Raw genomic sequence first — 26946 nt, forward strand, 5'->3', positions numbered from 1 at the left:
TGTGCATTAGAGATCACTGACCCCACCTCTGTGGGGTTCATATGAGGACATAGGTTCAGTAGATCTCAGGCTAAGCACGGTGGGCAGATGTGGCTACTAGTTGCAACTTGCAACAGACCTCAGACAGAGTTGACTGGCAGCATATTAGAGCTGCAGATTGCAACCACCAGAACTAGCAGATCTGCAGCAGGAGTAGGCAGCTGGAAAGGTGTGCCGGACTGACTGGTTCATTCAGCAAATCCGACAGGTACAGTTGGCAGACCTTACCTGCTTTTGGGTTAAAAATTTGACCAAATTCAGCTGACATACCAGGTTGGATCTGGTTGGCTGAATCTGGACCTTTTCTAGTGGGTCTGGTCGGTTGTAACAGCCTGTTTGGCCAGGTTTAGGGCTGCCTTGCCCTATATAACGGAGGCTACTGCCTTGGTATTTGCAGCTAGCGGAGTAGCAGCCTTTATCTCTCTCAATTTCGGTACAGCATCCTTGGCTGTATTTTTGCCCATCAGGTGTTGGAGTTTGTGCTCTACCTGGATCCACGCTCTCTCACTTCTGTGGATGATTATACTGCGTTCTTTTTGTGGTTCTGCTTGCTGTCATATCTTTTGCACAATGTGTTTAATGTTGGTTCATTTATAGTGTATGCTTAGGTGTATTTCGGAAAGAGTTGGCATTGGTTTCCCACTGCATACAGGTGCTATAACGAGCACTTGACCTGTGACATTGTATCAGAGCCTCTTCTGCGACTCGTGTGATACAGCCCACCCATGAAGTAATGAGACGCTCACAAGCAATAGGCGACTCTGTTCACAACTTAGTAGGCAAATCAAAGAAAATATTCTGATATTAAACTAGAAGAGAGACCATCCCGATCGGACTTTTGGCTTGTTACAACGGCTCATGGACACAAGACCTAACTGATCAAACCTGTCAGCCACCCAAGAGAAGCTACACACCAGACACCCAAACGACCTTCTTCACTGAGATGACTCTCATCTGCATCACAATGAATGGAGGTAGCTGCTGGTTGCTTCACTGCTTCAATCACCTAATAACTTGAAACCTCCTTAATTTCGTTTGAGTGCCATGAAGTGCATGTGGTATAACACCGTGTCAAGGTTGCATGGCCACCCCCCTTACATTAAGGTCCCGTGCGAAAGGTTACCACCATAGTTGCCAGCCGAAGCGGAAACGGAAGAAATGGAAATGGAAGAAACGGAGTTTCCGGCCCCCGCCGAAACGGAAACGGAAGAAACGGCAATATGATACAATTTATGTATAAAAATTTATTTTTTATACATAATATAATTATCAATAGAGTGCAAATCATACATAATACAATTATCTATACTTGAAGCATCAATGCATCATGCATGCTTCTATGATTCTAAATTCCTGAATGATGCTTCAACAATCAACATGTGTCATGACTAACAAGTTTGACGTTACAAGAATCTGAAATTTAGAAGTTTAAACTTAGCACACAAGTTGAAACTTGAAACTTGAAACTTGAAAGCATCCAATGTCCATAGATGATCATGATTCATGATCCACAAATTCCATGATCATGACTCATGAGTCATGCAAGACTTAAAAAAAAAGCACCCATGGATGATTAAAAAAAAAACGGCTGCCACCTGGTACCAAGGTCCAAAGTATACTCAGTACTGTATCTACTATCCAAAAAAAAAAAAAAACATAGTCTAGGATGCATCATGCTGCATGCATGATGCATTTGAAGTGTCATGACTAGGAGTAGGCTAGCACTATAGTTTGTACAGTCGTAGTCAAGGACCAAGGTACATCGCTACTGATCATCTGCATCATCCATGGACTCCTCGTCATCGTCATCTTCAGCCTCCTTAGATGAGCTTGAGGCATCTGTGTCATTGTCTGAAGAAGAATCATCAACATCAAGATCGGACCATCAGGTGCAGCTGAAGTACTAGCACCATCTCTAGATGGTTGAGCCTGCGATCGTGTGTGGCGTGCTGGTGGTGATAGCTCCTCATACAACATGGAGTATATGTCCAGCTCCTCCCGTGGGATATCTGGTATGGCCTTCATCTTCTCCACGACCACCTTGTCTACATTCACTTGGTGAGGTTCGGGGCAGTTGGCGGCAAACTCAAGGAGACGGAGGTTGCAATGACAAAATACCAACCGCTCCAATTGAGCTGTGCTCAATCTATTCCTCTTCTTTGTGTGAAAGAGGGCCCAAGTGCTCCAGTTCCTCTCACAAGGACCGGAACTGCAGTCCTGTGAGAGAACACGTATAGCAAGGCGTTTCTACCATAAGCCATTTAAGCAGAGATAAGTATCAGGAACTTAACAACTTTAAGCGTATTTGTAGTAGATAAAACTTCAAATTGCTTAACTATTCAATTCTAACTAGTGACGTTGTAACTTGTCTCTTACCAAAGTAGGAGTACAGTTGCCATATTTCTCCCACCAGGAGAGAGTTTGCAATTGTGTCTCTTGAAGCCTAGCCGTAGGTTGACCAAAGGAGAGGCTGTGATTGCGAAGTTCATCCTCCATTCTTTGTTGCATCTCCAAGTCACCACCCGTCCAATTTTGTAGATACTGTTGCATCCCCTCCTCCAACTCGTCATTCTCATATTACTCTTGACCGTGCCAGAGGGGATGCAATACATGTGCCACCGCATGGATTGGGCGGTGGAACCAATTCCACCGCTTATTCCATATAGCATGGATGGACTCAACCCTAAATCATGCGACAAGAAATTAGAATGCATAGCATGCAAAATTCATAGTACATACATAATACATATCTGAAAATTCCAAGATCCAGCCATAAGCTTTGATAGCAAATTGCAATTTAGTAAGTGCAATAATTATACATATTACAAAAGTAAAAAGTCTTACTTATTAGGCGATAGGGAAGTGTTTTTGTTGAGGGCCTCTCTAATCTTGTCCATAAACTCGTACAAGAGTCCTAATGTGCTTCCCTCCATGTCTGTGATGCGAAGCACCGTGTAGATAGGATTAATCGATTTGATTAATGCCTTCGCCTGATTCCACCAAGACTCATCCATGATCATGCGGACAAATTTGATAGACTTTGCTTGGCCTCTATCATCCCAATCTCCCCACTCCCGAGACATAACCGTTCGCAACAAGCCCTGGCACACTTGCACAAGCCTCTCCACCACTATGAACATGTAAGCAAACCTTGTGGCTGGAGGTTTCAGTAGGTCAAGGTCACTGTAAGCCGGATAGATGCTGAGGACTTTAGGTCTCTTCGTGACAAACTTCACGATACTGCGGGCTGTGGAGAAGATGGCATCAATCCAAGGTATCTTCCCTAGGTCCTCGATCAAAAGATCAAGGCAATGTGAAGCGCAGGGTGTCCACACAATCTTAGGGAACTCATCTTCTAACATGGCACCCATTGACACACAATTGCTGCCATTATCTGTCACCACCTGCACCACATTCTTAGCACCTATCTCCATAATGGCTGCCCGTATATGCTCCCAAATATACAACCTTGTAATCATTGTACCTGCAGTGTAAGCATCTATGGCTCTCAAGAACATGGTCCCCTTGCAAGAAGACAGTAAAATATTGTACACACTCCTCCTGCGTGTATTTGACCATCCATCGCATAAGAGTGTGCATCCATATTTTTTCCAAGTCTCTTTCAAGGGCTTCATTTGGTTTTCCACACATTCCCTCTCTCTTCTTAGCTCTCTTCTCCGCAAGGCCTCATATGTAGGCCCTTCCCATTCATACCAAATGCGGCTCATGGCTCTCATGGCCTTCCTCCATCGTGTAGTCTTTGTCACATGAAAGGGTATTGCACACTATATGAAGAGCTTTGTGAGCTCACTAGTGGCCTCCTTCACTGCTTGCTTTTGCAAGTGTGCTTGAATGCTAGACCTTTACAGTGATCCTCTTTTTCCCGCACTAGCATCCACACTAATTGATCCATGTGGCAAGGGTGTTCTTGTAGCACTAGGACCCGCGTTCGATGTAGTTGATGCCCCTCTACTTCTCTTTGCAGAACCCAATGTGCTGGCATCATCCAATGGCTCAGTGTTAGTAGCCTCTTCTTCATCTTGCAGCCCTCGCCCTCCACTTTCTGCAGCCATGGTTGCCATGTGCACACACTTCCATTCTGTTAGGCCACCTTTCACTGGAGCAGGCACAAACTCACAAGGTCCTATATCCTTGTGGGGAACACCTACTAGATGGTCTTTCACCCGTGTGACGGATCCCATTTTGATTATGCTACAATAGTTGCATCTCCACTTCTTGGAGCCACCGCCTCCTTTATAACTATCCAGGAGGGAGACATGGACCCAATAAGGATCTCTCGGCATTGAGGAGGATGGAGAGGTCACAAGTGAGAAAGGATGGAGAGGTAGAAGGAGGATGGAGAGCTCAGAGGTAAAAGAGGATGGAGAGCTCAGAGGTAAAAGAGGATGGAGAGGTGGAAGGAGCCTGGAGGATCAGAGGTAGAAGTGAAGGAGGATGGAGAGGAGCAGGATGGGAGAGCAGGTTGCCTAGCTGCAGCTTGCAGGATGGAGAAGATGGAGAGAAGGATGAAGAGGATGGAGAGAGAAGGATGGAGGTCTGAGGGAATTGGGATGGAGAGTCTGAGAGTGAAGGGTGGAGGGATGGAGAGAGCTTAGAGAAGCAAGGATGGACAGAAGGAGTGCAATGGGCGGGAGGCAGCGAAAAATGGAGCTAGGCGGCGTATCGCGTTTTTGGGGGTTTAGGTCAAAAGCAGGTTTTACGAAATGGCGTTCTTGAAGAAACACCGTTTTCGATTTGCCGTTTCTGTTTCCTGCCAAGAAACGGCCGTTTCTGGCAACTATGGTTACCGCCAACAGACCCCCTTAAGCTCAGGAGGGGGACCAAAAGACAATGTCGAAGAAATCCGCTTCGATAGCGCCATATGATATAACAAAAGAAATCCACTCACACAAGGCTGGACCACAAAACCAGAAAATGGGGACTGTTAAGCTGTTCACACAGGACTGAGCTTAATTAGAAAGAAACCTAACCACCCACACAAGGCAAGGCCAACAAACAAAACTTTGGCCACCCACATAGATCAAGACCAGAACAAAAACCTGTCTGCAGCTGGAAGAAGAGGTCTTCAGAAAGCATAATCATTGACGTGATCATACTCATCTGCCATCGTGTAACCTATGAACTCTTCACTCGTTGTCGATTCTTTCACCAAGCAAACTTTTGATTCGTTGCACTGATTATCTGAAGCCTTTTTGTAATAGAATTTGGCCGGATGCCCATCATTCCCACAATATTTGCACACAATCTTATTTTCGCTGTTGTTATTCTTTACCTTTCCCTTTCCTTCATTCTTTATAGCATAAGTTCTCCACCAGGCATAATTTCTTCTGAAGCATCAAAATAATGTCATTGAACCCAAGATTTTCCCAACTTTCCTGCAGTTCTGCATAGCGTGAAGGTAGACTTTAAAGTAAAATGACATTCGCATCTCTTCATCAACTCCCGAGCCCAACGCATGTCCAGACTTCCTCGTTTTCCCATGTGCAACCTGAACAGCTCCTGCTTAAACAGAAAATTTGAATTCTTCAGTTTAGCTCCAAACAATGTCTGTATAATTACCCAATTCTGTGCTGCTGTCTTGGACACATTGACATGGTGGAAAAACCCAAACGCTGCCAAGCATCCTGATTGCTTGGTTATTCTTGTGCTCACAAGTGTATCTTATCTGTTCCCTGATTATTGGTGGGGTTTTTTTCAGAGTCGAACACCATGCCTCATAAGCCTTTGTCCATTAAAAACAGATGGCCAAGACGGGGCATTCTTCCTGTTGAATTTTGTGACGGATGACTCAACCATAACAGGTTTATCAACCTTGAACCACGCTTCCATAGCTCACAACACAGGGCAACTCACTGATGCCTCGATTGCTACAGAGTCACAGACTGTCCAGTACCTCAATTGCTCTGATACCACTGTTGGCTAAGCGGTGGATATTTCAAGCTTCAAACAATGTAAAAACTCCTAAAGAATAATCACAGCCTCACTCAACGAATCGCAGATAAAGAGCTTACAACTTGATAGACAAACCAAAAGAACATATTCTGATATAAACTAAAAGAGAGCTCATCCCGACTCAGATTCTTGCTGATTACAACGGACTCATGTGACACAAGACCTAACTACATCAAAAGTGTTAGCCACCCAATAGAAGCCGACTGATGGACTTGCTCACAACACTTGAAAGACCTTCAACTCTAAGACGACTCTCATCTGCATCAGAATGATTGGAGGCAGCCGTTGTAAGAAGACCATCTGACCACTTGTTACGCTCTAGCCGAGGTAGCATGACCTAGGAAGAATCAGTCGACATTTCCCCTAAGGATCTACGTTTGTAATATATTTGTTTGCGCTTCATGTAAATGATCGAGAGGGAATTAATGTCATGGTCCTAGGTGAGGGCTGATAGCACCAGACTAGGTGGATCTAAGGCTAAGGGCCTAATGCAAGCAATGTGCCTAGGGGCAAAGGAAATTAAAGTATCCCAAGAGAGGGGTGAAAAGATGCATTAGGAAAGGCCCTATGATGATGACATGTGGCATCTAGACCCATCTAGGGAGACAGGGCTTGTTAGAGTTAGTGAGAGAAGGAGAATGTACTTTCACGTGTGATTTTTTTTTGATTTTGACTCTCTGAGAGCTCTCACGCTTCAACAGGATTTGGCTGGGAGGATACTCTGTGGTGCTACTCCCGTGATCTGCTGTGGTTAGTAGAAAGGACTTGACATTTGGTATCAGAGCTCTCAGGTTGAACGAGGGGTTTGCGTTGGAAGAGAACGAGCTGGCAGAAAGCACGAATTCAGACAACGATCTCAAGTTACAGCGCAGGCTAGGGTATTGCATTTCAGACAACGATCTGAAGTTACAGCGCAGGCTACTGGCGAGGACAGCGTAATCTGAAGCGATACCAAGAGAGGGGATCTGTGTAATTGGATGAAACGTGATCAACGATCGGGATAGCGTGACGCAGTCGAATTGACGAGATCGCTATCAGAGTCGCGCAATAAATTTTGGAGGTGTTGCTGCCCGTGATATACGACGAAATGAAGGTGAACGATGTGTCTGGGGCTCGTGTCACGGGAGGCCTTTGATGCGATACGTGGATGGGCGACGCGCAGGTAGAGATTACGGAGGATCTGGGAGCCTGTGAAAGCAGGCGATAGGTTGACGATCGCTATCTGTTCCGTCGTATATCCCGCGCCTATGCTCTCTGGCTACTTGGCTGACTAGCTCGTAATAAATTTCGACCTGCTTCCCTAGCGGACTCACAGTCAGAGCCCTCCAAGGTCACGTAGGCAGCTGGTAGGCTGGGACAAATTCCAAACAGAGAGCAACGCTTTGGCAGAAGAAGCAAAAGGTGAGAACATTTGCGATCAGGGAGTTACGTGGAGGCTGCAGGCTTCGGGACATCTGTGCTACGTGAAGACTCCAGGGGTGTCAAATCGGGTGGCAGGAGCGAACAGACTTGGGGGCTTTCGACATCATTTGCTCCTGTTCTCGTCACTTTATTTTTTTTTGTGAACATTAGCTTGAATGGAATATTTAGCTTGCATGAAGGGATAGCCAGCCCGTATGTAGGCTTGTGGTACAAAGCAGGGTCAAATTATGCTTGTGTATAGGCCTATGTGCTTTAGTCAGAGTTGACTTACAGGAATTTCCCTAGGATAGGGAAAAGCGGTATTTTGGTTATGCATGTGTCAAATGCCTAGTCAATTGAATCTGGGATTGCAGGTATTCCCTATTATAGGGAATTGTGTCAGAGTGCTAGTACACTGAATTTTGTCTGTTTGTAAATACAGTATTCTAGCGGTGTTTTTATTTTAAAAAAAAAAGAAAAAGAAAAAAGAAAACACCCATTGACCTGAATGGAAGCAGAAGAAGGAGCTTCCTGGAGGGACCCTGGTGAGTTAGGAGTCCGGCCGACCCAACAGGTGTCGCGCCCAGTAGCTCACACCTTATCTGGCAAGATTGCATTACTTGAGGATGCCTTGCAGCAGTTATTAGCGCAACAGTTACAAGCCAATGCAGGGCAGTCTGAACTTAGAAGAGTGATACACAGTATGTCTGCCAGACCTTCTTGAGATGAGAAAGGAAAGGCTCGAATGGAACCGGAGTCTAGTGTCCATACGGTCGAGCCTAGAAAGGCTAATGTACCTAATATTGCCAATTATAGGCCGGAAAAGTATTCTAGTCGGATGAATGACCGTAGTTCTGATGTCATTGAGACCTAGTTACACAAATGGGATGAGGTGTTCGCCATTTGTGAAATCAGAAATGATCCGCGAGGCCACCCACATGTTTAGTGAGGCATCGGATCGGTGGTGGATTAAACAACAAAAAGATGGTATTGCATCCACTACCTGGGAGGGGTTTAAAAGAGAATTCAGGAAACACTTCTTACCTCCTGACGAAGCATCCCGAGCTTGGGATTAGTATAGAAACCTTCGTCAGAGAAATTTATCAGTGGCAGAATACACTGATAAGTTTCGAGAGAGCATAATGAAGGTTGATGAACCCCTACCTCAATCAATATAAGTGAAAGATTTCATATTTGGATAGAATGATCGGATTAAAATGAAAGTTCGGGCTAAGTAGGCGAACATGTTGGATGATGCAATAGCCATAGCCTTGAACTATGAAGATACCAAGGGCAGCAGGCCAAGTGGGTTTGCACGGGTCGGAACCCAGTATGGGTACCAGAAGAAATTTGGGTTTAAGAAGAAGTGGATTAGTAAAGGGAGTGGTTCTCAGCCGAGTGGTCAAGCCAAGCAGGCGAAACCAGCTGAAACTCCTAAATCAAGTACCACCATTGGAGTGAAGAGGAAAGTAACACCAATGGCAGCCCGGGCTTGGTCAAAGTCTCCCTTAAACCCAGAGCAAAGAGAAAAAGTGAGGAGAGAAGGCTTGTGTTTTGGTTGCCTTCAGCCTCATCAGTGGAAGGATTGTCCACGAAATAAGGATCGTCGGATGGCTGAGATGGTAGTCTCAGAATGCGACGTGGAAATGGAGGGAAGTCCCAAAGCGGAACAGATGCAGATTCAGCTAGCGGGATCTTCTCAGAGGTCAGTACCTTGTTTGTTATGTGTGTCTGTTGCTAAGCTAGTAACGAGTGCACCTGATAACATCCTATCTAAGCCCGCAGCAACGGGATATACAGCCTTTAATGATACGGAGTTAATTAAGATGAAAGGGCAAGTGGCCAATCATGATGTCATTGTGTTGTTTGACTCGGCATCAACGCACAATGTGATTAACTCCAAGCTCGTGAAGAGGCTGAAGTTAAAGACTAGTCCATCTGACTATGCGTATACAGTCAGGATGGCAGATGGAAGTTCAATTGGAGTATGGGACCAAAGGGTTACCCAGTTGGAGCTTCGTATTCAGGACTATGCTGAGAAGCTTGATTTTAAAATGACTAAGCTTGCTCATGCAGATATAGCCCTGGGTATGCTGTGGCATTCTAGGAAGAATCCAGCCATTGATTGGAAAAAGCACGTATATCAATGATGTGCTTTATGTCTTTCGAGATGAAAAAGATGTACCTCAGGGACCGTTGGTTTCCGTGATGGAAATCCGAAAAGCTCAAGAAGAGTTTTTATTCCTTTGTACAGCATCGGTAGAGCCGGTTGATGATTCTTCGGCTAGCACTGATGTTGTTCAAAGTGATGGGATGGCCAAGCTGGCTAATCTAATAGCAGAGGAGTTCTCTGAATGTTTTAGGGATGAACTACCTTATGGGTTACCTCCAGAGCGGAATGCTCAGCATAAGATTGAACTGATCCCGAGGATAGAACCTGTAAATAGACCTCTCTATAGAGTGAGTTTTACTGAAGAAGCAGAGGTGCGTAGACAATTGGAAGAATACCTCAAGTTGAGGCAAATTCAACCAAGTTTCTCACCTTTTGCTTCGCCATTGATATTAAAGAAGAAAAAGGATGATACGTTTCGCCTCTGTATAGATTACAGAGCATTGAATAATATCACTGGTAAGCAGAGGTATTCGATGGCTCGGATTGATGATTTGCTAGATGCATTACATGGAGCCGTGATTTTTAGCAAGATAGATCTTAAGTGTGGCTACCATCAGATTCGGATTAGAGCCGAGGATGTGCATAAAACTGCTTTCAGAAGCAGGTTTGGCCATTATGAGTTTTTGGTAATGTCCTTCGGACTTACCAATGCTCCAGCTACATTCGTCATGCTTATGAACGATTTACTACGTCCGTATATCGGAAAGTTTGTAGTATATTTTATTGACGATATTTTGGTATTCAATAAAAGTATTACTGAGCATCGTGAACACTTAAGAATAGTGTTCAATACTTTGAGGAAAGCCAGTCTTTATGTAAATAAAAAGGAAACTATACTGTGTATGGTTAGGCTTGAATATTTAGGATTCATAATTACTCCAGAGGGGGTAGAAATGGATCCAAAGAAAGTGGCTGCGATACTACTTGGCCAATCCCTCAGAGTCTGACTGCTTTGCGATCATTCTTGGGATTTGTCCAATTTTATAGAAGGCATATCAAAGGATATTCCGAAATAGTATCGCCATTGACTGATCTGGCCTCAGATAAAGTACCTTTTATATGGGGATGTAATCAACAAGAAAGTTTTAACACCATAAAACAAGCTGTGGTCACAAAACCGGTGTTAAAAATAGTTGATCCCCAGAAACCGTTGTTCTTGGAAAGTGATGCAAGTGGCATTGTGGTAGGAGCAGTTCTCCTTCAAGAAGGAAGGCCAGTAGCCTTTGAAAGCAAGAAGCTTTCTCCCTCTCAGCAAAATTGGCCAACTCATGAATTAGAGTTGTATGCTGTTATCCATGCTTTGAAAACATGGAGGCATTATTTGTATGGTTCAGAGTTTTATGTGAATGTGGATCATGATACTCTAAAACATTTTTGTAAACAGCCTGACTTGAGGGGCCGCCAAGCTTGGTGGGCAGAGCTCATGCATGAGTTTAATTTGACGATTCTATACCGAAGAGGGAAGGATAATAAGGTTGCTGATGCATTGTCTCGCATTATGCATAATATGAGTTTTATGGTATTAGAGAGTGCTCTAATGACCGAGATTAGAGAAACTCAAAAGGTGGACGAGTTTGTCCAGAGCGTATGGCCTAAAGCTCATGTGTTTAGACCTGGGGAAGAAAAGGATGACCTGGCATCGAGAAAAGACGAAACATATGCAAGATATATCATAAGGGATGGTATGCTGAAAAGAAATAGCAAGGTTGTAGTACATAGTCAGAATGATCTCAGGCAGAGAGTCATTCGACAGTGCCATGATAGCCCGTGTGCGCGACATCCAGGAGTCGAGAAGACATGATCTCGTGAAGCGAGATTTCTTTTGGCCAAAGATGAAAAAGCATATTCATGAATATGTGACACGGTGTTTTTCGTGTCAGGTAAGCAAGGTCGAGCGGGTGAAGCCACCCGGACTTTTACAGCCCTTGGAGATACCACTAAGTAAGTGGGAGAGCATTTCCATGGACTTTATTGGAGGTCTGCCTACGACACAAGGAGGGTATGATTCTATCCTTGTGGTGGTTGATCATCTAACCAAGATGGCTCACTTCATTCCGACTAGAGAGTTTGTTAGTGTCCCGCAAGTGGCGGATTTGTTTATTAGACATACCGGTCATTTTTGGAGAGCGGTATTTGAGACACTAAGGAGTGAGTTGGGAATGAGTAGTGGGGATCATCCTGAAACGGATGGTCGGACGGAGAGAGTCAACCAGACTTTAGAGGATATGCTAAGGGCATATGTGTCATTGAGGCAACATACATGGGACAAGTGGTTGCCATTGTTGGAGTTTGTCTACAATGATAGAAAACATTCCTCTACAGGGTTCAGTCCGTTTGAGCTGAACTATGGTTATAGACCAGCGAATCCAACTATAGTTGGAATACCTTAGAGAGTGCCTAGTGCTGCGAACTTTGTGGTTCAGATGCAGGAGATGCTAGCACTTGCGAGAGCTAATATCCGCCAGGCTAGAGCCAAGGCGTATGCAGATGAAAACCGGTCTTTAAGAGAACTTCAGGAAGGAGAAAAAGTTTTTCTCAGAGTTCCTTCGCACTCGAAGTCGTTAACTTCAGGAGAGTGTGCTAAGTTATCACCTCGATACTGTGGGCCGTGGTTAATTCTAAAAAGAATAGGCAAGGTAGCCTATAAATTAGAATTGCCACAGGGTTGCAAGGTGCACCCAGTGTTTCATGTTTCTCGTTTAAAGAAATTTTTGCATACAGGTGACTCACTAATCGAAGGTGTGGTTTGTTTCAGGAGATAGAGGATAATGCAAGGCACAAACCAAGAAGAATCTTGGACCGAGGAACAATGCAAGTGCGAAATCGGAAGATACCCACGGTGTTGGTTGCATGGCATGATCAGCCTCTATCAGAAGCTACCTGGGAATCCGTATACCAGTTGCGGAGAGTGTTCCCAGACTTTATCATCGAGGACGTTGGTGTCTGAAGAGGGAAGGAATGTTACGCTCTAGCCGAGGTAGCATGACCTGGGAAGAATCAGTCGACATTTCCCCTAAGGATCTACGATTGTAATATATTTGTTTGCACTTCATGTAAATGATCGAGAGGGAATTAATGTCAAGGTCCTAGGTGAGGGCTGATAGCACCAGACTAGGTGGATCTAAGGCTAAGGGCCTAATGCAAGCAATGTGCCTAGGGGCAAAGGAAATTAAAGTATCCCAAGAGAGGGGTGAAAAGATGCATTAGGAAAGGCCCTATGATGATGACATGTGGCATCTAGATCCATCTAGGGAGATGGGGCTTGTTGGAGTTAGTGAGAGAAGGAGAATGTACTTTCACGTGTGATTTTTTTTTGATTTTGACTCTCTGAGAGCTCTCACGCTTCAACAGGATTTGGCTGGGAGGATACTCTGTGGTGCTACTCCCGTGATCTGCTGTGGTTAGTAGAAAGGACTTGACACCACTTCAATCACCTAATAACTCGAAACCTCCTTGATTCCATAGGAGTGCCACGTTGAGTGCATGCGGGGTAACACCACGCCAAGGTTGCATGGCCACATCCCCTTACATTAGGTCTCCTACGAAAGGTTACCACCAACGTACATTTGAAGAGCTAGTGCACCTACTCCTGCAAGAAGAAGATCGGGAAAAGAAGTTTGACAGCCAGATTATGCCTTCCTTGCAAAGGATAAGCCTCAATCAATGGAGACTCAAAAGAAGACAAGTCGGAAGATTCCAAGGAGGCTTTGCAAAGGGCTCCCGAAAGCAAAAGGTGGACAAAAAAAGGAGACAAGTCAAAAGGAGAGACCAAATTGAAGGCTACCAACATCATCATAGAGGAACTCTCCATGGTCCAAATCACTGAAAGGTGCTCATCACTTGTAGTGACAGATGGAGTGTTGGAATAGGATTGGTCACCTCCCCACTTGTGAGCCCCCCTATGAGGAGTGCATCGAGGGTGTACCATAGGTTAATAAGATTAGGTGTGGGGCTGTCACATGGGCTGCCATGTGGGCAGTAGAGAGAGAAAGGAGATACCTGGCAGATCAGGTCCACCATGGTGGGCAGAAGCGGTGCATGAGTGCCATAGGGCTGTCCATGGATGGAGAGGACAAGCATGTGCAGGGAAACCTAATTGGCTGGAATCTTTTGCAGGGCCCGGAACAGGGCTGAACAGAAATGCACAGGTGCAGCAAGCTATGGAGACCCTATGGGCAGGTTTGGGGTTGGTGAAACAGACCACAATGGTACAAGGACCTGACTAGTGTTAGTGCTGGATCATCTGTTACAATGGGGGGCAATCGAGGCAGCCCAATCAAGGGTATTAAGGAGCGTTCCATTCAAAGTAAGTATGGGTGATGATAAGGAATTGACAAATGTCTTATATGTACTTGATCTATGGGAAATTTTGCGTTCTGATAGTCAATTGGCTAAAAGTAGGATGAGAGTCGTCTTTGATGACAACGAAGAAATGATCAAATCCAAAGTGACATATAAGGTGGTTGCTTGAGGCATTGAAGAAACACTCTGTAAGTTCACCATTGATGTCGCTTTGGCTGAAGCATTAGTGAGCAGGGTCTTGATGAAACTTGTAACTTCACCTTGAGAAGGAAGTCCCAATCAAACATTTCATATGCCTTTTCAAAGTCAACCTTTATGAAGCATATGTCCTGCCTTGTCTCTTTGGCGTACTCATAAGCCTCCCAAAGATTAATGAAGACTTCCAGAATGTGTCTGCCTTTGATGAAACCTTTCTCTTAGGTTTAACCAAGCTTTCGTTTGCTGCCAATTCTGAGAAAGAAAGAAAGAAAGAAATTTTATTAGAGTCTTCGGAAGACCAATGGGTCTATGAGACTGAAAGAAAACCTGATATAAATCACAGTAAGGGTGGAGCTACTGAAACGAGCATCATCACCTGTGCTGAATCCTAAGTCAGATCATACATAATCAAATACATCTGGATGTAACAATGAAAAGAAAAGGACTGGAGCGGAGCGGAATCCTCCGTATGTCATGTCGCCCTGGCTGGTGCATAGCCGGTGATGGGACGCTGGCATCCGTCAAGGGGTGCCGTGCATCTCGGTCTCCTGGACGAGGCTCGACGCAAGACCAGAGCCACAATGCTTTCATTTCACAATGCTGCCAATTGTATACTCTTCTTAATTAAGGTTGCATGTACAATCAATACCTCCTCATCAATTCTTCTGCATTTTTTTTGCCATTTGAGACTTGGCATTTTGTGATGCTGCTTTAGGCTTAGACCTTTACCAGGGTAGTCCTTGACATCCACATAGAAATCAAGAGTTTGGCAAGTTTTTATACACCATAGTTGTTCCTTGTATGTGTGTCCTTAGCTGGACATATTGCAAATAGTGTTGGGACAGCTTTCAGTTATATCAAATTTCACACAGAGTTAGGGATTTCCCCTTGGATTAATGAAGATTTCCTTCTACACTCTTGTAACTTTTCCTATTCCTTGGCAAAGATTGCTTGCTTGGTTGCACATGGAAGAGGAAGGTCTGAGATTTCAATCCAGATTGGAACGACTGTGGACCAAGGATTATCTGGCAAAAAATCTAGATGCCATTTCTCAAGGTAAAGGGGTTAGTTTTTGCCCACCCACAATCCTTGATTAAGGACCTTACCAGCCATTTTTGCTTTCTCAAAGAGGAAAACATAAAAACCTTTCCTTAGAAAGGTGGCATTGGTCACCTTACGAAAATTTCTTATCCAAGAATTCCTCACCCACGACTCTTTGAATGAAGCAAGAGGGGGAGGACCATGTAGAAAGCCTGATGTGTTCTCAACCAGTCAACTAATTCATCATGAAGTTCTTCATCAATGAAGGCAATGACAGTCACACCTGACTCTCTCCTTCATTTGGATTTGTTTTTACATCAGCATCTAAGACTCTATTCTGCTCGAGCTTTGTTGGTGTCTCCAACTGAGTGACCCTACCGATAAGTGGCAAAGCTTTCTGATCATACATTTTCTCTTGCCTTGAGAGATGGAGACAACTTCCTTGCATTCAGGACCGCTTTGATTGGGGCTGCTAGTGCCTGCACTACCTGCTCTTCTTAGGAAGGGCAGATTGAAGAAGCCTTCCTTTGAGGACATAACTTTGTTTGCCAGACAGGAGAGGTATGGAATGAGAGAGCTCGACTTTGTTCTCCGTGACCTGGTGCAGCTTGACGTCTTCATTAATGTAGTCCTTGCTAGCTCGTTGCATGTTTGGGAGCTGAGGGTTCAATGGAGGAAATGTGAAGCTCACATCAGTGAGGTCGAACAATGCTGCTTACTTGCGTTGAAGCAAGTTCAAATATGACTCAATATTCTTCAAAGCAAGACCAGATGAACTAATGTTGTCCCATTTGCTGCCTAACTGTGATGAAGGAATGGTGTTGAAGTCGAAAAGGGGAGGGACAAGAGATGGAGACTGATTTTGATAGCTAGTAGTATATCACCAACAAATGGGTCTATTGGATTAAAATGTAAAGTTATGGAAATGTGGAAAAGTATAAAGTCCGGCTAGTTATGCCCAGAAGAAAGGCATAGACTATGACGAGACTTTTGCACTAATAGCCAAGGATAATACCATTAGATTGATAGTAGCCCTTGCTATTGGCTTCGCTTTGAATTGGATGTTAAAATCGTCTTTCTTAATGGTGACTTGAAAGACGAGTCTAATGGACCAGTCACAAGGAGTTGAGGTCAAAGGTAAGGGGAAGAAGTTTTGCAAATTAGAAAATTTGTATGGTTTGAAACAAGCACTTTGTGCTTGGTATTCACAAGTCGATGAACATTTTCATGAAAGGGATTCAATAAGAGTTTATTTGATTATAATTTGTATACAAAGCGTTGTCGCACTCCCTACTCTGCCTCCCTCTTGCTAGCTCATCTCCTCCCTTTTGCCTCTTCTACCTGCTTTTGACCCTTTCTCCTGCCTGCCTCTATCCGCCTTGCCTTCCTTCCCTCTCCGGCCTACTCGGACTGTTTCTGAGCCCGCGTTCGAGGCTATGTTTGGCCGTTTTGGGCTATTGTCCAAAACCTGTCCGTTTAGCCCTCTTTGTGGTCGCCAGGTTGTGAGCTTTTCTAGCTTACGATGGGCTCAAACGAGGCCTCAAACATGTCTGTGCTTGCTTCCGTCATGCTTGGGACCTCTCTGCCCACCAAGACTAGCCAAAGACCTTGTCTCAGCTCATTTTGTTGCTTGTGAAACCCCCTTTGGTATTTTTTCAGTCTCTTTTGCCATTTGCTACTCCTTCTAGAATGGGCAGGGCCTGGCCTTGCAAAGTCATTTCGTTCCGGATCTCATCCTCCCCCTCCCCTTTTTCTGTTGTCCCTGTTTTCCCTCCTTTGCTAGCAGGAGCAGCTCTTTGTCTGGGTGTTAGGGATAATTTTGTTGGCTAGAGAGGCTCTCATGGTTGTTCTCTCGACCCCCTCAACCATTCGGATCTCCCTTTCACAAGTGGCAAGTGCACTCGCTTCAAGGTAAAGGAGTTGTGGATCGCATTGTAGGCCTCATGCCCACACGGAGTTAGGTTCGAGACTTAATTCAGGCAAGCTTAGCACTAGAGGATAACCACATCCAACAGTTCACCATCTATCTCAAATCCCTTAGTTTGAGTGATCCTAGGGGGGTCGAACTCACATGGACCGCAAGAAGCGTGGCAAGAGAGCCACAAAGAACCAAGGTTGCTACAATAGCAGAGTCCCACCATTTCCAGACGATTGCATTTATATAATAGAGAGGGGAAGTCTCCTAATAGAACTTGACAAACTTGACATGTTTTCATTGGTTTGCACAATTTACATCAAAGTTTTTAGCAAGTACTAATTGGGCATTCCTTTGCCTTTTATTGGACTGGGACCTTACTACGTATCTCAAAATGTCAACTGTTTGAAGGTTATGCAAACATGCGTGATTCATTGTGGCATTCTTGGTCCAAAGAGAATTGGTATTTTAGGGGTAGTTGCCTTGGCTTTCCAACTTGGTTTTCATTGGGAGGATATCTATTCAAAGGTAGTTTGAATCTTTGTTAAAGGAAGGGGAAGGACATTGTTTTAATTGGTGTCGATGCATATTTTTTCATTTCCATTTATGAGTCTTGGCAAGAGGGTAGGTGTGCAATTTATGGATTTGGTGAGTGTTTTTTTCTTGTCTTGTTTGTTTGTTTGCGTGCTTCTAGGATTGCAAGTGCAGCACGGTAGTATATTTTCTTTCAATCCCTTTCATGGTTAGGGGCAGGGATGAGTCTTAAGATTTATTGCCTCTATTTTGTTATGACATCATGCCAAAAACACAATTGCAACTCATTTATACTTGCATCAATATGTTTTTCCTCCTTTATACTAGCAGAGTTTTCTATAGTTGGTGTTTTTTAGGGTTGTCATTTTATCCAAGGTTAAAGTCTAAATATGTTCGCTATTAACTGATGTTGTGAATTTTGCTATTTGTATCTAGTATGTTGATAGGGAATTTGGGACTGGAGCTTTGAAGATAACACCAGGTCATGATCCAAAAGATTATGATATTGGGAAGAAATTTGGGCTTCCAACAATCAACATAATGAATAAAGATGGCAGCTTGAATGCAAATGCTGGTGTATACAGGTATTCTGTCTTCAAGTGAGGATTTTGTTTTTGGTTGGGTGTGTGTGTGTGTTTGAGAAATAAAGAAAGGAAAAAAAGAAAGATGTATTAGCATCTTCGGAAGGCCTCTTGGGTGACAAAGTACAATTCAAGGGTAACTCATAAAAGCCACTGTGGGCTGAAGCAAAGGGCTCATGAAGGCTCTTGAGTGCTATGCTGTATTAGCATTGATCTGGATCGTATCCAGAAGGTTTTAGAATGGCCTATCCCTCAGACTGTGAAACAACTTTGTTCTTTTCTAGGATTTACGGTATTTCTACGGAAGTAGTGTCTCCAAACCTTTAGGGCATACACGACTGCATAGAGTTCTTTTTCTAGTGTGGGCTAACGATATTGGGTGTCATCTAGCTTCTTACTCTCAAAAGCTACAGGTCTGCCCTCTTGGAACAAAGCGGCCCCGATCGCAAAATCTCTCGCATCGGCCTCTAAAACATAAGGCCGGGTAGGATCGGGTAATGCAAGAACGGGTGCTGCCTTGATAGAAAACTTCAAGGTTTCAAAAGCCTTGTTCAATGCATCATTCCAAGAGATCGGTTGGGTAGACGTGCGTCCGCGACCTTTCAATATGTTTGTCAAGGGTGCCGTGATGTGTGAATAATCACGCACAGACTTTTGTAGAAATACCGTAAATCCTAGGAAAGAACGAAGTTGTTTCACAGTCTGAGGGATAGGCCATTCTAAAACCTTCTAGATACGATCCAGATCAATGCTAATACCTTCAGAAGAAAGCTTGTGTCCTAAGTAAATGATCTCCTTCATAAAGAAGTCACATTTACTCATCTTGGCATAGAGCTTATGCTGTCTTAGAATAACTAAGACAATCCGGAGATATCCTATGTGATCCTCTAGTGTTTGGCTATATACCAAGATGTCATCTAAGAACACTACAACGAATTTGCCCAGAAAATCTCGGAACAAATCGTTCATCATTTGGTGGAAGGTGGCAGGAGCATTGGTCAAACCAAAAGGTAATACAAGAAACTCGTAGTGGCCATACCTAGTTCGGAATGCGGTTCTATCTATGTGTTTAGCATAGATACGGATTTGGTGATAACCCGTACGCAAATCAATCTTAGTGAAATACTTCGCTCCGGCCAAACGGTCTATTAGATCATCGGAACGAGGTAGAGGGTATCGATTCTTAATTGTCACTTTATTGAATCGTTTATAATCTATACACATTCTCCATGTAGAATCTTTCTTCTTTCTTAAGAGGACAGGTGCTCCCCAAGGTGATTTACTTGGGCGAATATAGTCCATATTCAAGTAATCCTGTAGCTGTGAAGCTAACTCATCCTCCTCAAGTTGGCTCATCCTATAAGGTGGAACACTAATAGGTTGAGCCCCAGGTACTAAGTCTATGCGATGATCTACTGCCCGTTCTGGAGGTAAACCTTCCGGCAGGTGAGCAGGGAATACATCCATGAAATCATCTGACAACGTCTTCAATTCACGGTATTAAAACACACTTAAATCATTCTTGTTATTAACAGAGATAACAAATGAAGAAAGCGGAATCAAAACACATTGATAGACATCATAATGAGAAGTGTTTAATATATTCCGAAGTTGCATCGCAGATACAATAGGTCCCTGAGAAGAAGGAATGTTATCACGCTGAATACAAAATTGGGTGTCCTTATCCAAAAAAGAAAGAGTATGGTCCTTCCATCCAATCTGAATATCGTGGGTTTTAAACCACTCTATTCCGATTAACAAGTCCACATGCTCCAAGTGCATGACATAGCACGTATGAGCCGCTGTGTATTCTTGAATCCGGATAGAAAGGGCTTCAATCTTGCGATCCTAAAACTGCTTCCGAGTTGGAAGTTGCACCTCATAGGTGTGATCGCTAGGTATCGTGGACAGTCCCATCTTCTGCATAAGTTTGTAATTAACAAAGTTGTGAGAGCTGCCCGGGTCAAAGAGAATGGGAACTCTTTGGTCCCTAACTTCTCCATAAACTCGGAAAAGATCATGAGAACCAAATAACGAAGTATTAAAAGTGCAATTATAAGAAAGTGGGCAGGTAATGACATTTACAGAAATACGTGTCATCGCAACTTGATTAGCTCCCTTGGCTTTGGTACCCAGATCCGCCTGGAGCTTCGATCCCGGCGCTTGCTTCTGGTTCTTGCGCTTAGGACAATCATTCTTAGTGTGGCCCTGCTCCTCACAGAAGAAGCAATGTCCTTTCTTCTTTAGCTTCAAGGTACGAAGGAAACGGGCACGACCATTCTTCGCCTGAGTCAAATGTTGCTTGGAGGCGTTGTCTAAAGACTTCGTCTCCCCGGTACCAGTGGTAGACTGGAAGAACTTCCGCTTGTTCTTCCCACCCGTGGCAGCAACTGTGGTTCCCTTTGCGCTGGCCATGGTATCATCATAAATGCGCGCGTAATTCATGGCCTCTTGCAACATGTGTACTTGTTGTTCTTGATCTGTAACTTGTAGGAGTCAGGCAAACCATCCACAAAGAAACCTAACAAGGTCACTAGATCCATCTTTGTAGCTCTGGTCTGCAAATCCCGAAACTTCTGAAGATAAACCTCAAAAGTCAAATTCAGCTTGGACATATCGAGGGCTTTAAGCTTGCCTACGATATCGTAATCTTCCTCCTCCTTCAAAAACTCTTTCTTGAAGACCCCTTCGAATTCTATCCATGTTGCAAGCTTGGGTTGGAGTGCCTTCCGCCCACAATAAAGCCTTTCCTGACATAAACCCGGCTGCAAGCTGTATTTTCTTGTCATCTGGATAAGGGTGAAACTGGAAGTGTACTTGCCACTCGTGCAACCAAGTGTCAATAACCTCCATGGTACGAGACTTCTGGTCTCCGGGAAAAGGATCTGGAGTGATGTTCGGACCTAACACTGAAGCCATGGCATCCACATGCGTGAGCGCCTGAACAGTGCTAGTCAAAAGTGTGAGTGTAGTTTGAATCCCTTGGAGTTGATGTGTCAATCCTGTTTGATTTGTGTTATCTTGCTCAAACTTTCAATCAAGAGCAGTGGTGAATTCACTGAAGGCCTTTTTCGTAATCAGATCATCGTAGAGACCCTGGTCATCCTCTGCATGGTAGTTCATACCCTGGTCTCCCATCGCAAGCTCAGGGTCCACAGAATCAGCCATAAAGGATGTGGAGTGAAGGAGCTCGGAAGGCCAAAGGGAAAGGAGAGAGAGTTGTGAGGAAAGGAGGGGGCAGTAGAGAAAACGGAATCTCGCAGCAGGCAGTAAATAACGATCTGCCTGGAGATTTCATTAGAGGGGAGAGCGGTGAAGCAGAGGAGCAGCAAGGTGGCGAACTGGAAGGGTAGGAGAGAAGAGCTGTTCCGAACTCAGAAGTGCGAGATAGCAGCCTGAGCTAACAGGTGGTACTAGGTGAGGGCGGGTGGAGGGTTGGCTATGCGCACTCATGGGCTGCGGATTAGAGCAGGCGAGATGGCTGCTTGAGCAAAGAGCGCCTCACTGCAGGCTTATAGCAGCCTGCAGGCCAAAAATAAAACAGACCCCTACTTTTGGTAGGGCTTTTGCTTTTTTAAGCTGTCCAAGCCTAATTTGGACGCAGCTCTTGCATGCCAAAAAAAAACAGTCCCCTACTTTTGGTAGGGCTTTTGCTTTTTTTAAAGCTTTCCAAGCCTAATTTGGACGCAGCTTTCCCTTGCCTGATTCGCATCCCAACCAGTCCCTCGAGACTGTCATCTGCTGCGCACCTCCATCCTCACTCCAGCAATCAATACCTGCTCCCTAGCTCTCATCCTGAAGGTTGCCCGCGGCCTTCCATCACGTCCTTGCTCTTTGCTTTTATTCTGAAACTCGCTCCTACTTCTTTCGTGTGCCAACTCCTACAACTAACGAACTGCTCCCAAGCTCTTCCCCTTACAGACTAGCTTTCTCATGGCCTCTCTTCCACTCCACCTTGCTTCTTGCGAATTCACCTTTTCTCTCTGTCTCTCCTTCCTTCTTTCCACCATCTAACCTCCACCCTTAACCTTGAACCGTAAAGCACGTGCAGGGTAATAACAGAATTTCGAAATTAGGGCATACCTAGAGGAACAAATCGTCCAAAATTCTTGGAACAGAAGTTTCTACCTCAGGAGTTGGCTCTGATACCAACTGACACATCCCCAGCACTCCTGAAACCTTTGATCTACAAGCAAACACAAGAACACACCAACGTGAGGAAACTGAGCAGGCTGCTCACCACCCAACCATGACATCTACGGGATGTGATCCCGAATCAGGAGATGTCCCCTCCGAGCCACGAGCTGAGCTACTGGCACGAACTCCCAACCAGATCCTAACCAGCCTGGTGTCCCACCAGGTGGCGCTGTGAAGCCTGGGATCTACTGCTGGGCCTTGGGCTACGCTATGATGCAGGCGCGCATCCGTGACTCAATGAGGATCAGACCTAGCACCTGGGAACGAAACTTGCGCCCATCGGCTCACTGAGAGCTGAACCTCTGGGCCCCTTATATAGACTCAGGCCCCAAGCGCCAAAAATAGCGAAGACCTCTAACTGGTTCGTACCCTTGCCACTCAACCCGAGAATCAAGCCTGCCTAGCTCTAAGCCTCCCCAGGCTACCTGAGCTAGTCTAGTGTACCCAGTACACACCGGATACCAATCCGTGCACATGACAGCCCGCCCAGAGTGAGGAGTATGCACACATTCCTTGTAGGGGGGGTGGGGGCGTATTTGCGAGGGTAGATTGGATTTTGACTGAGGCCTTTTTGGCCCATGGTTAGGGCCCAGTTTGGACTCCCAACTAGGTTCAAGTAACCTGTTTGGTCGAGTGAACCTAACCTAACGCGAGCCATTTTGGGTCCAGTTAGGCTGCCCTATCGGTCGGTCTATTGGCCAGCCCCTTGCAGGCCGACCAGGCTGGCTAGGGCCTTTAAAATAGCCCCCCTTCCACACTCTTCAGTAGTCTCACATTGGTGGTCACTTGAAGCATCCTTCTTCACTTGTATTCCTCCTGGTTGAGGTTGTATTCCTGGATTTAAACAACTGCTATTGCCTAAATCTTTTGTTAATTTCTCTATCTCTCTCTCACATGCTTCTGCTTGTGCACAACTTTGATATGACATCAGAGTGCGAGATTGACTAGGGACCTGGAGAAGAGACGATTGGAGGTGTCTAAAGATACTATTGCCACCCATATCCCACCCACTTTTAATTGCATCATGTATGGATGAAACCATTGCCTGTGTCTTGATAGTGTGTTGATTGCACAATAGTGTCGCATGGACAGCTTGGGCAGAAGGTGAATCATTGTCCAAGGCGATCTGTTGGCATGTCGAGTCCAAGGCATTGTGGCATAGATTTGAAGACAAATCGGAGAGCTAATCAGTGTTTGCAGGCCCTGGTTCAAGGTGATCTGAGACAGAAGGTATAGGAAACTATTTGGAGCAGGCTGCCCTAGGCATGGACAGCACGAGAGTACTAGAGGCTGTTCGAAGCAGTTTCCCAAGGCGTGGAGATGGCAGCAAGGTAGCCTCTTCTTCTTTCCCCACACCTCTGTCCAGCCTTTCCTCTCTTCTTCCCCGCCCAAAGGGTTGTTCTTGTCCGGTTCAGCCAAGGTATGTGAGACTGGAACAGTTCCATGGGACTCCCATGTATGAGGAAGGAGGACAAACACGATGGCACAATTTATGCCCACTAGAAGCTGAACATGAAACTTTGGTTCATTCACAAGGGCCGATGGGGGGATTCAAGAGAAAGCTTGAGTGTCCATGGACCTCAATCCATTGGAATGCATACCGTGAGGATGCTTTTAGGAGCGTGATTCCAAGGCACATTCTGTGATCCTGCAGACCATTTCGAAAGAGGCCTCTCCCATAGTGCAGACCTTGAGAAGTGCTTCGGAGAGTTGGTCCAAACTGGAGGATCTCTATGCAAGGGTATCATCCATGAGGGTGTCACCAACTCTACGCTCTAGAATTCCCTAAAGGTAGCCTTATGTAGCCATTCCTGAATCCTAATGCAGAGGAAGGTCATCCACGACCAGCTTCTGGCTATTGGTGCTTCATTAACTTGGTCTCAGCTGGCTGCCCTGATTTTCACCAAGTGAGATAGTCTCTCTGGCATTGCGGTGCTAGGTCACGACAAGTCCCCTAGATTTCGATGACCTATGCTCCCTTTTGGGGCGAGCTGAAGAAGTCTTTGGATGGTGGCGAGGCATACACACCGAAGAAAGGAAGGTAGAGGTGCTATGCAGTGTGTAGAGAGGGCATTTGGCCAAGGATTGTTAGTCCAAGAACAAAGACGAGGACGGGGATACAAAGTTAGAGTCGTCTTTAGACCAGTTTGGTACTCTCAAGGGAGCTACTGTGCATGAGCTCCAGATTACACCAGCTTCCTGACTGTAAGGAAGCCCCCCCCCCCCTCCTCCCCTCTCTCCCTTTTCCCCCTTTTTTGCACATATCATAGCCAGAGAGGGCATGTGGTTGGAAGAGAGGGCTGATTTCAATTCCTATCACCTGAAAGTCTAGCAGGTGAGGCAAGATTGTGGAGCCATAGCTCCTGGCAAAATGTGAGGTCTCTGGTGGAAAGTGGCAGACAATCATATCATAGTTGCAAGAAATGGCGTTTCGGCCGTTAGAAACGGAAACGACGACGTCATTTCCTTTGTTTTTTGGGGAAACCCTAATTGCAGGTTTTTTGTGCTGTTTTGCGTCTGTTGCCTCTTTTCGCCGCTCCCGTGTGCTGCCTCTCCCCTCTACCCGACTGCTGCAGCCTGCTCTACCCTCCACTCTCCTACCTCTCCTCCACTCTCCACTCTCTTCTACCCTCTCCACTACCCTCTACTCTCCTCTATCCTCTTCACTCTCCTCCTCCTCCTCCTCCTCCTACTCCCTCTGATCTCCTTGAGGAGTCCTCATTGAGGGTACTCATAGACATTGAGACTTGATTCTTGAAGCATCATGCATGCTGCATAAGTCATGACTTAATAGCACTAAGGAGATGCTAAATAGCATAATTTGTCACTTTAAGCACTATATTCATAAATGTATTATGTATAAAAATATAAAATTTACACATAAATTGTACTATATTGCCGTTTCTCGTTTCCCCGTTTCGGCTTGGGCCAAAAAATTTGTTTCTGGCATTTTTGTCGTTTCTATTTTTGTTGTATCCGTTTCGGATGCAACTATGAATCATATGCTGTTTGGCTATTGTCCGCTCATGTGACCGTGGAAAGGATGCTGTTAGGTGCCAAGTTGCCTTGCATTCTTCTATTGGCGGGGAATCTTCCATGATGCTTGTGGTGGCTATGTTTTTTAGAAGACATTTTTGAGCCATAGCTAGATGGTTTGCTTGAAGAGAGAGAGAGAAAGAAAGAAAGATCTATTAACGTCTGTGAAACGCCAAAGTGGCCTACGAGAGCAAACGCTAAATTCATTATGAGGCCAAAAAAACCATGTAGTGGAACTAGGGGTGTCTTACGCATCTATAGATGTAGTGTAAGTGAAATGCTTGTGTAAGTGAAATGCTTTTGTCGCATATTGGAGGTGCGCTTGTCTTGCCTCCTCTCTACTTGGTGGGGTAAACCGGTGAGCATCATGATGTGATTATGCCACCATGATTGTACCCTGAATGGGGTGGGCAGTCGCCGGTCCTATGGATCTCTTGTTGACCTAGTGTTGCTCATGGTAGGCTTAGTGTCTTGTGCTTTGTGACGCTTGATGAGTATGCCACCTTGCATGTGAATAAGTTTGTCGGTTGTTGTGAGGTTATTGCTCATCTGTGGGTCTCGCAAGTGTTCATCCGTGTCTATTGGCCTCTAATACTAAAATTGCACATATCTATTCTAGGTTGTTGACAACTTGTCCCACGCCTTTAAACCAGTTGTAAAACAAGCAGTAAATAGTACAGGTAGCACATGCTCCTCTATCTCCACCTTTGGCATGGTTTACAAAATGCATAATCTCAAGTGAGCCAGTTGGGCGAGGAATATGGCTAGCCCAACTGCTGCCATTCTTTGTGAAGAGAAGAAACAAACCATGAAGCCAAAACTCTAAAACTCTATTAGTGTGGGTTTTCACCGCTAGTGAGGCGCTTGAGCGTATCTCGCATTGGTGCACACATTGTAGATAATCTTTCTCCAAAATTGGAGCTCACTCTGTAGCCAAGAAGGAAAGGCCATGCTTAATCAATTTTATTTCTAGGCTTCTTTTTTTATATTCGTATTGTGTAGTCTTCCTGGTCCTTTATTTTATTCTTATGAAATGATTTTTATAATAAAAGGACATGATGGCCACAACATCCCTCATACAAGCGGTTTCAGTGTGTCGAGTCCTTTTGGGATCAAGAATGCTTGAAGCATTGCAGCGATGGTTTTTGGCTCTATTGTGTCAGGTCTACTCTCTTATGGCAACAATGTGTCATACTATTTGCAGGGTTTTAAACATTTGCAGAAAGAAAGAACACAGGAAAGAGTTTTAAAGACCAAAGGGTCTATGAGCTGAAAAAATGAGATAAAAGGAGAAAACCTGAAGGGGTGTTTCTAAACTTGTCTTATATACCACTTTTTTCACAGCGTCTTCACGTAGCCTAGTGGTAAGCTCTTGAGACTAGGTAATAGATGTCTTGCGTCCAAAGCCCCCCCTTTTAAAGGAAATTTGAAGCTATCCTTTGGACCTTACCTTATTTGGGATTCTCCTTTTTTTGACCTGGAAAATCAATAGAACTTCTTAATTAGAAATAAAGGTCTTTTCAATTACCTAACTCCTGTGTATGTAATAATTTTTG

At 44.8% G+C, this 26946-nt stretch overlaps 1 protein-coding gene and 1 pseudogene across 3 annotated transcripts in view; one reads left to right on the plus strand and one right to left on the minus strand.

The window, feature by feature from the left end:
* The window catches only part of EMB2247 (protein EMBRYO DEFECTIVE 2247), a 122694-nt gene that overhangs the window by 55608 nt on the left and 40140 nt on the right, over positions 1 to 26946 (plus strand). For all 3 annotated transcript variants that reach the window (XR_015542605.1, XR_015542606.1, XM_087389562.1), the window contains exon 12: positions 18012 to 18160. Coding sequence is in view for 1 of the 3 variants with exons in the window: in XM_087389562.1 (XP_087245688.1) it covers positions 18012 to 18160 (149 nt within the window). In the remaining 2 variants the exon portion in view is untranslated. The remainder of the gene's footprint in view (positions 1 to 18011; positions 18161 to 26946) is intronic.
* LOC147890779 (uncharacterized) lies at positions 1805 to 4343 on the minus strand (annotated as a pseudogene).

The sequence above is a fragment of the Dipteris shenzhenensis genome, chromosome 18, assembly GCF_047967505.1.
Source record: "Dipteris shenzhenensis isolate YYH24624 ecotype China chromosome 18, Dip_SZ_1.0, whole genome shotgun sequence".
In the NCBI taxonomy this organism is placed as follows: domain Eukaryota; kingdom Viridiplantae; phylum Streptophyta; class Polypodiopsida; order Gleicheniales; family Dipteridaceae; genus Dipteris; species Dipteris shenzhenensis.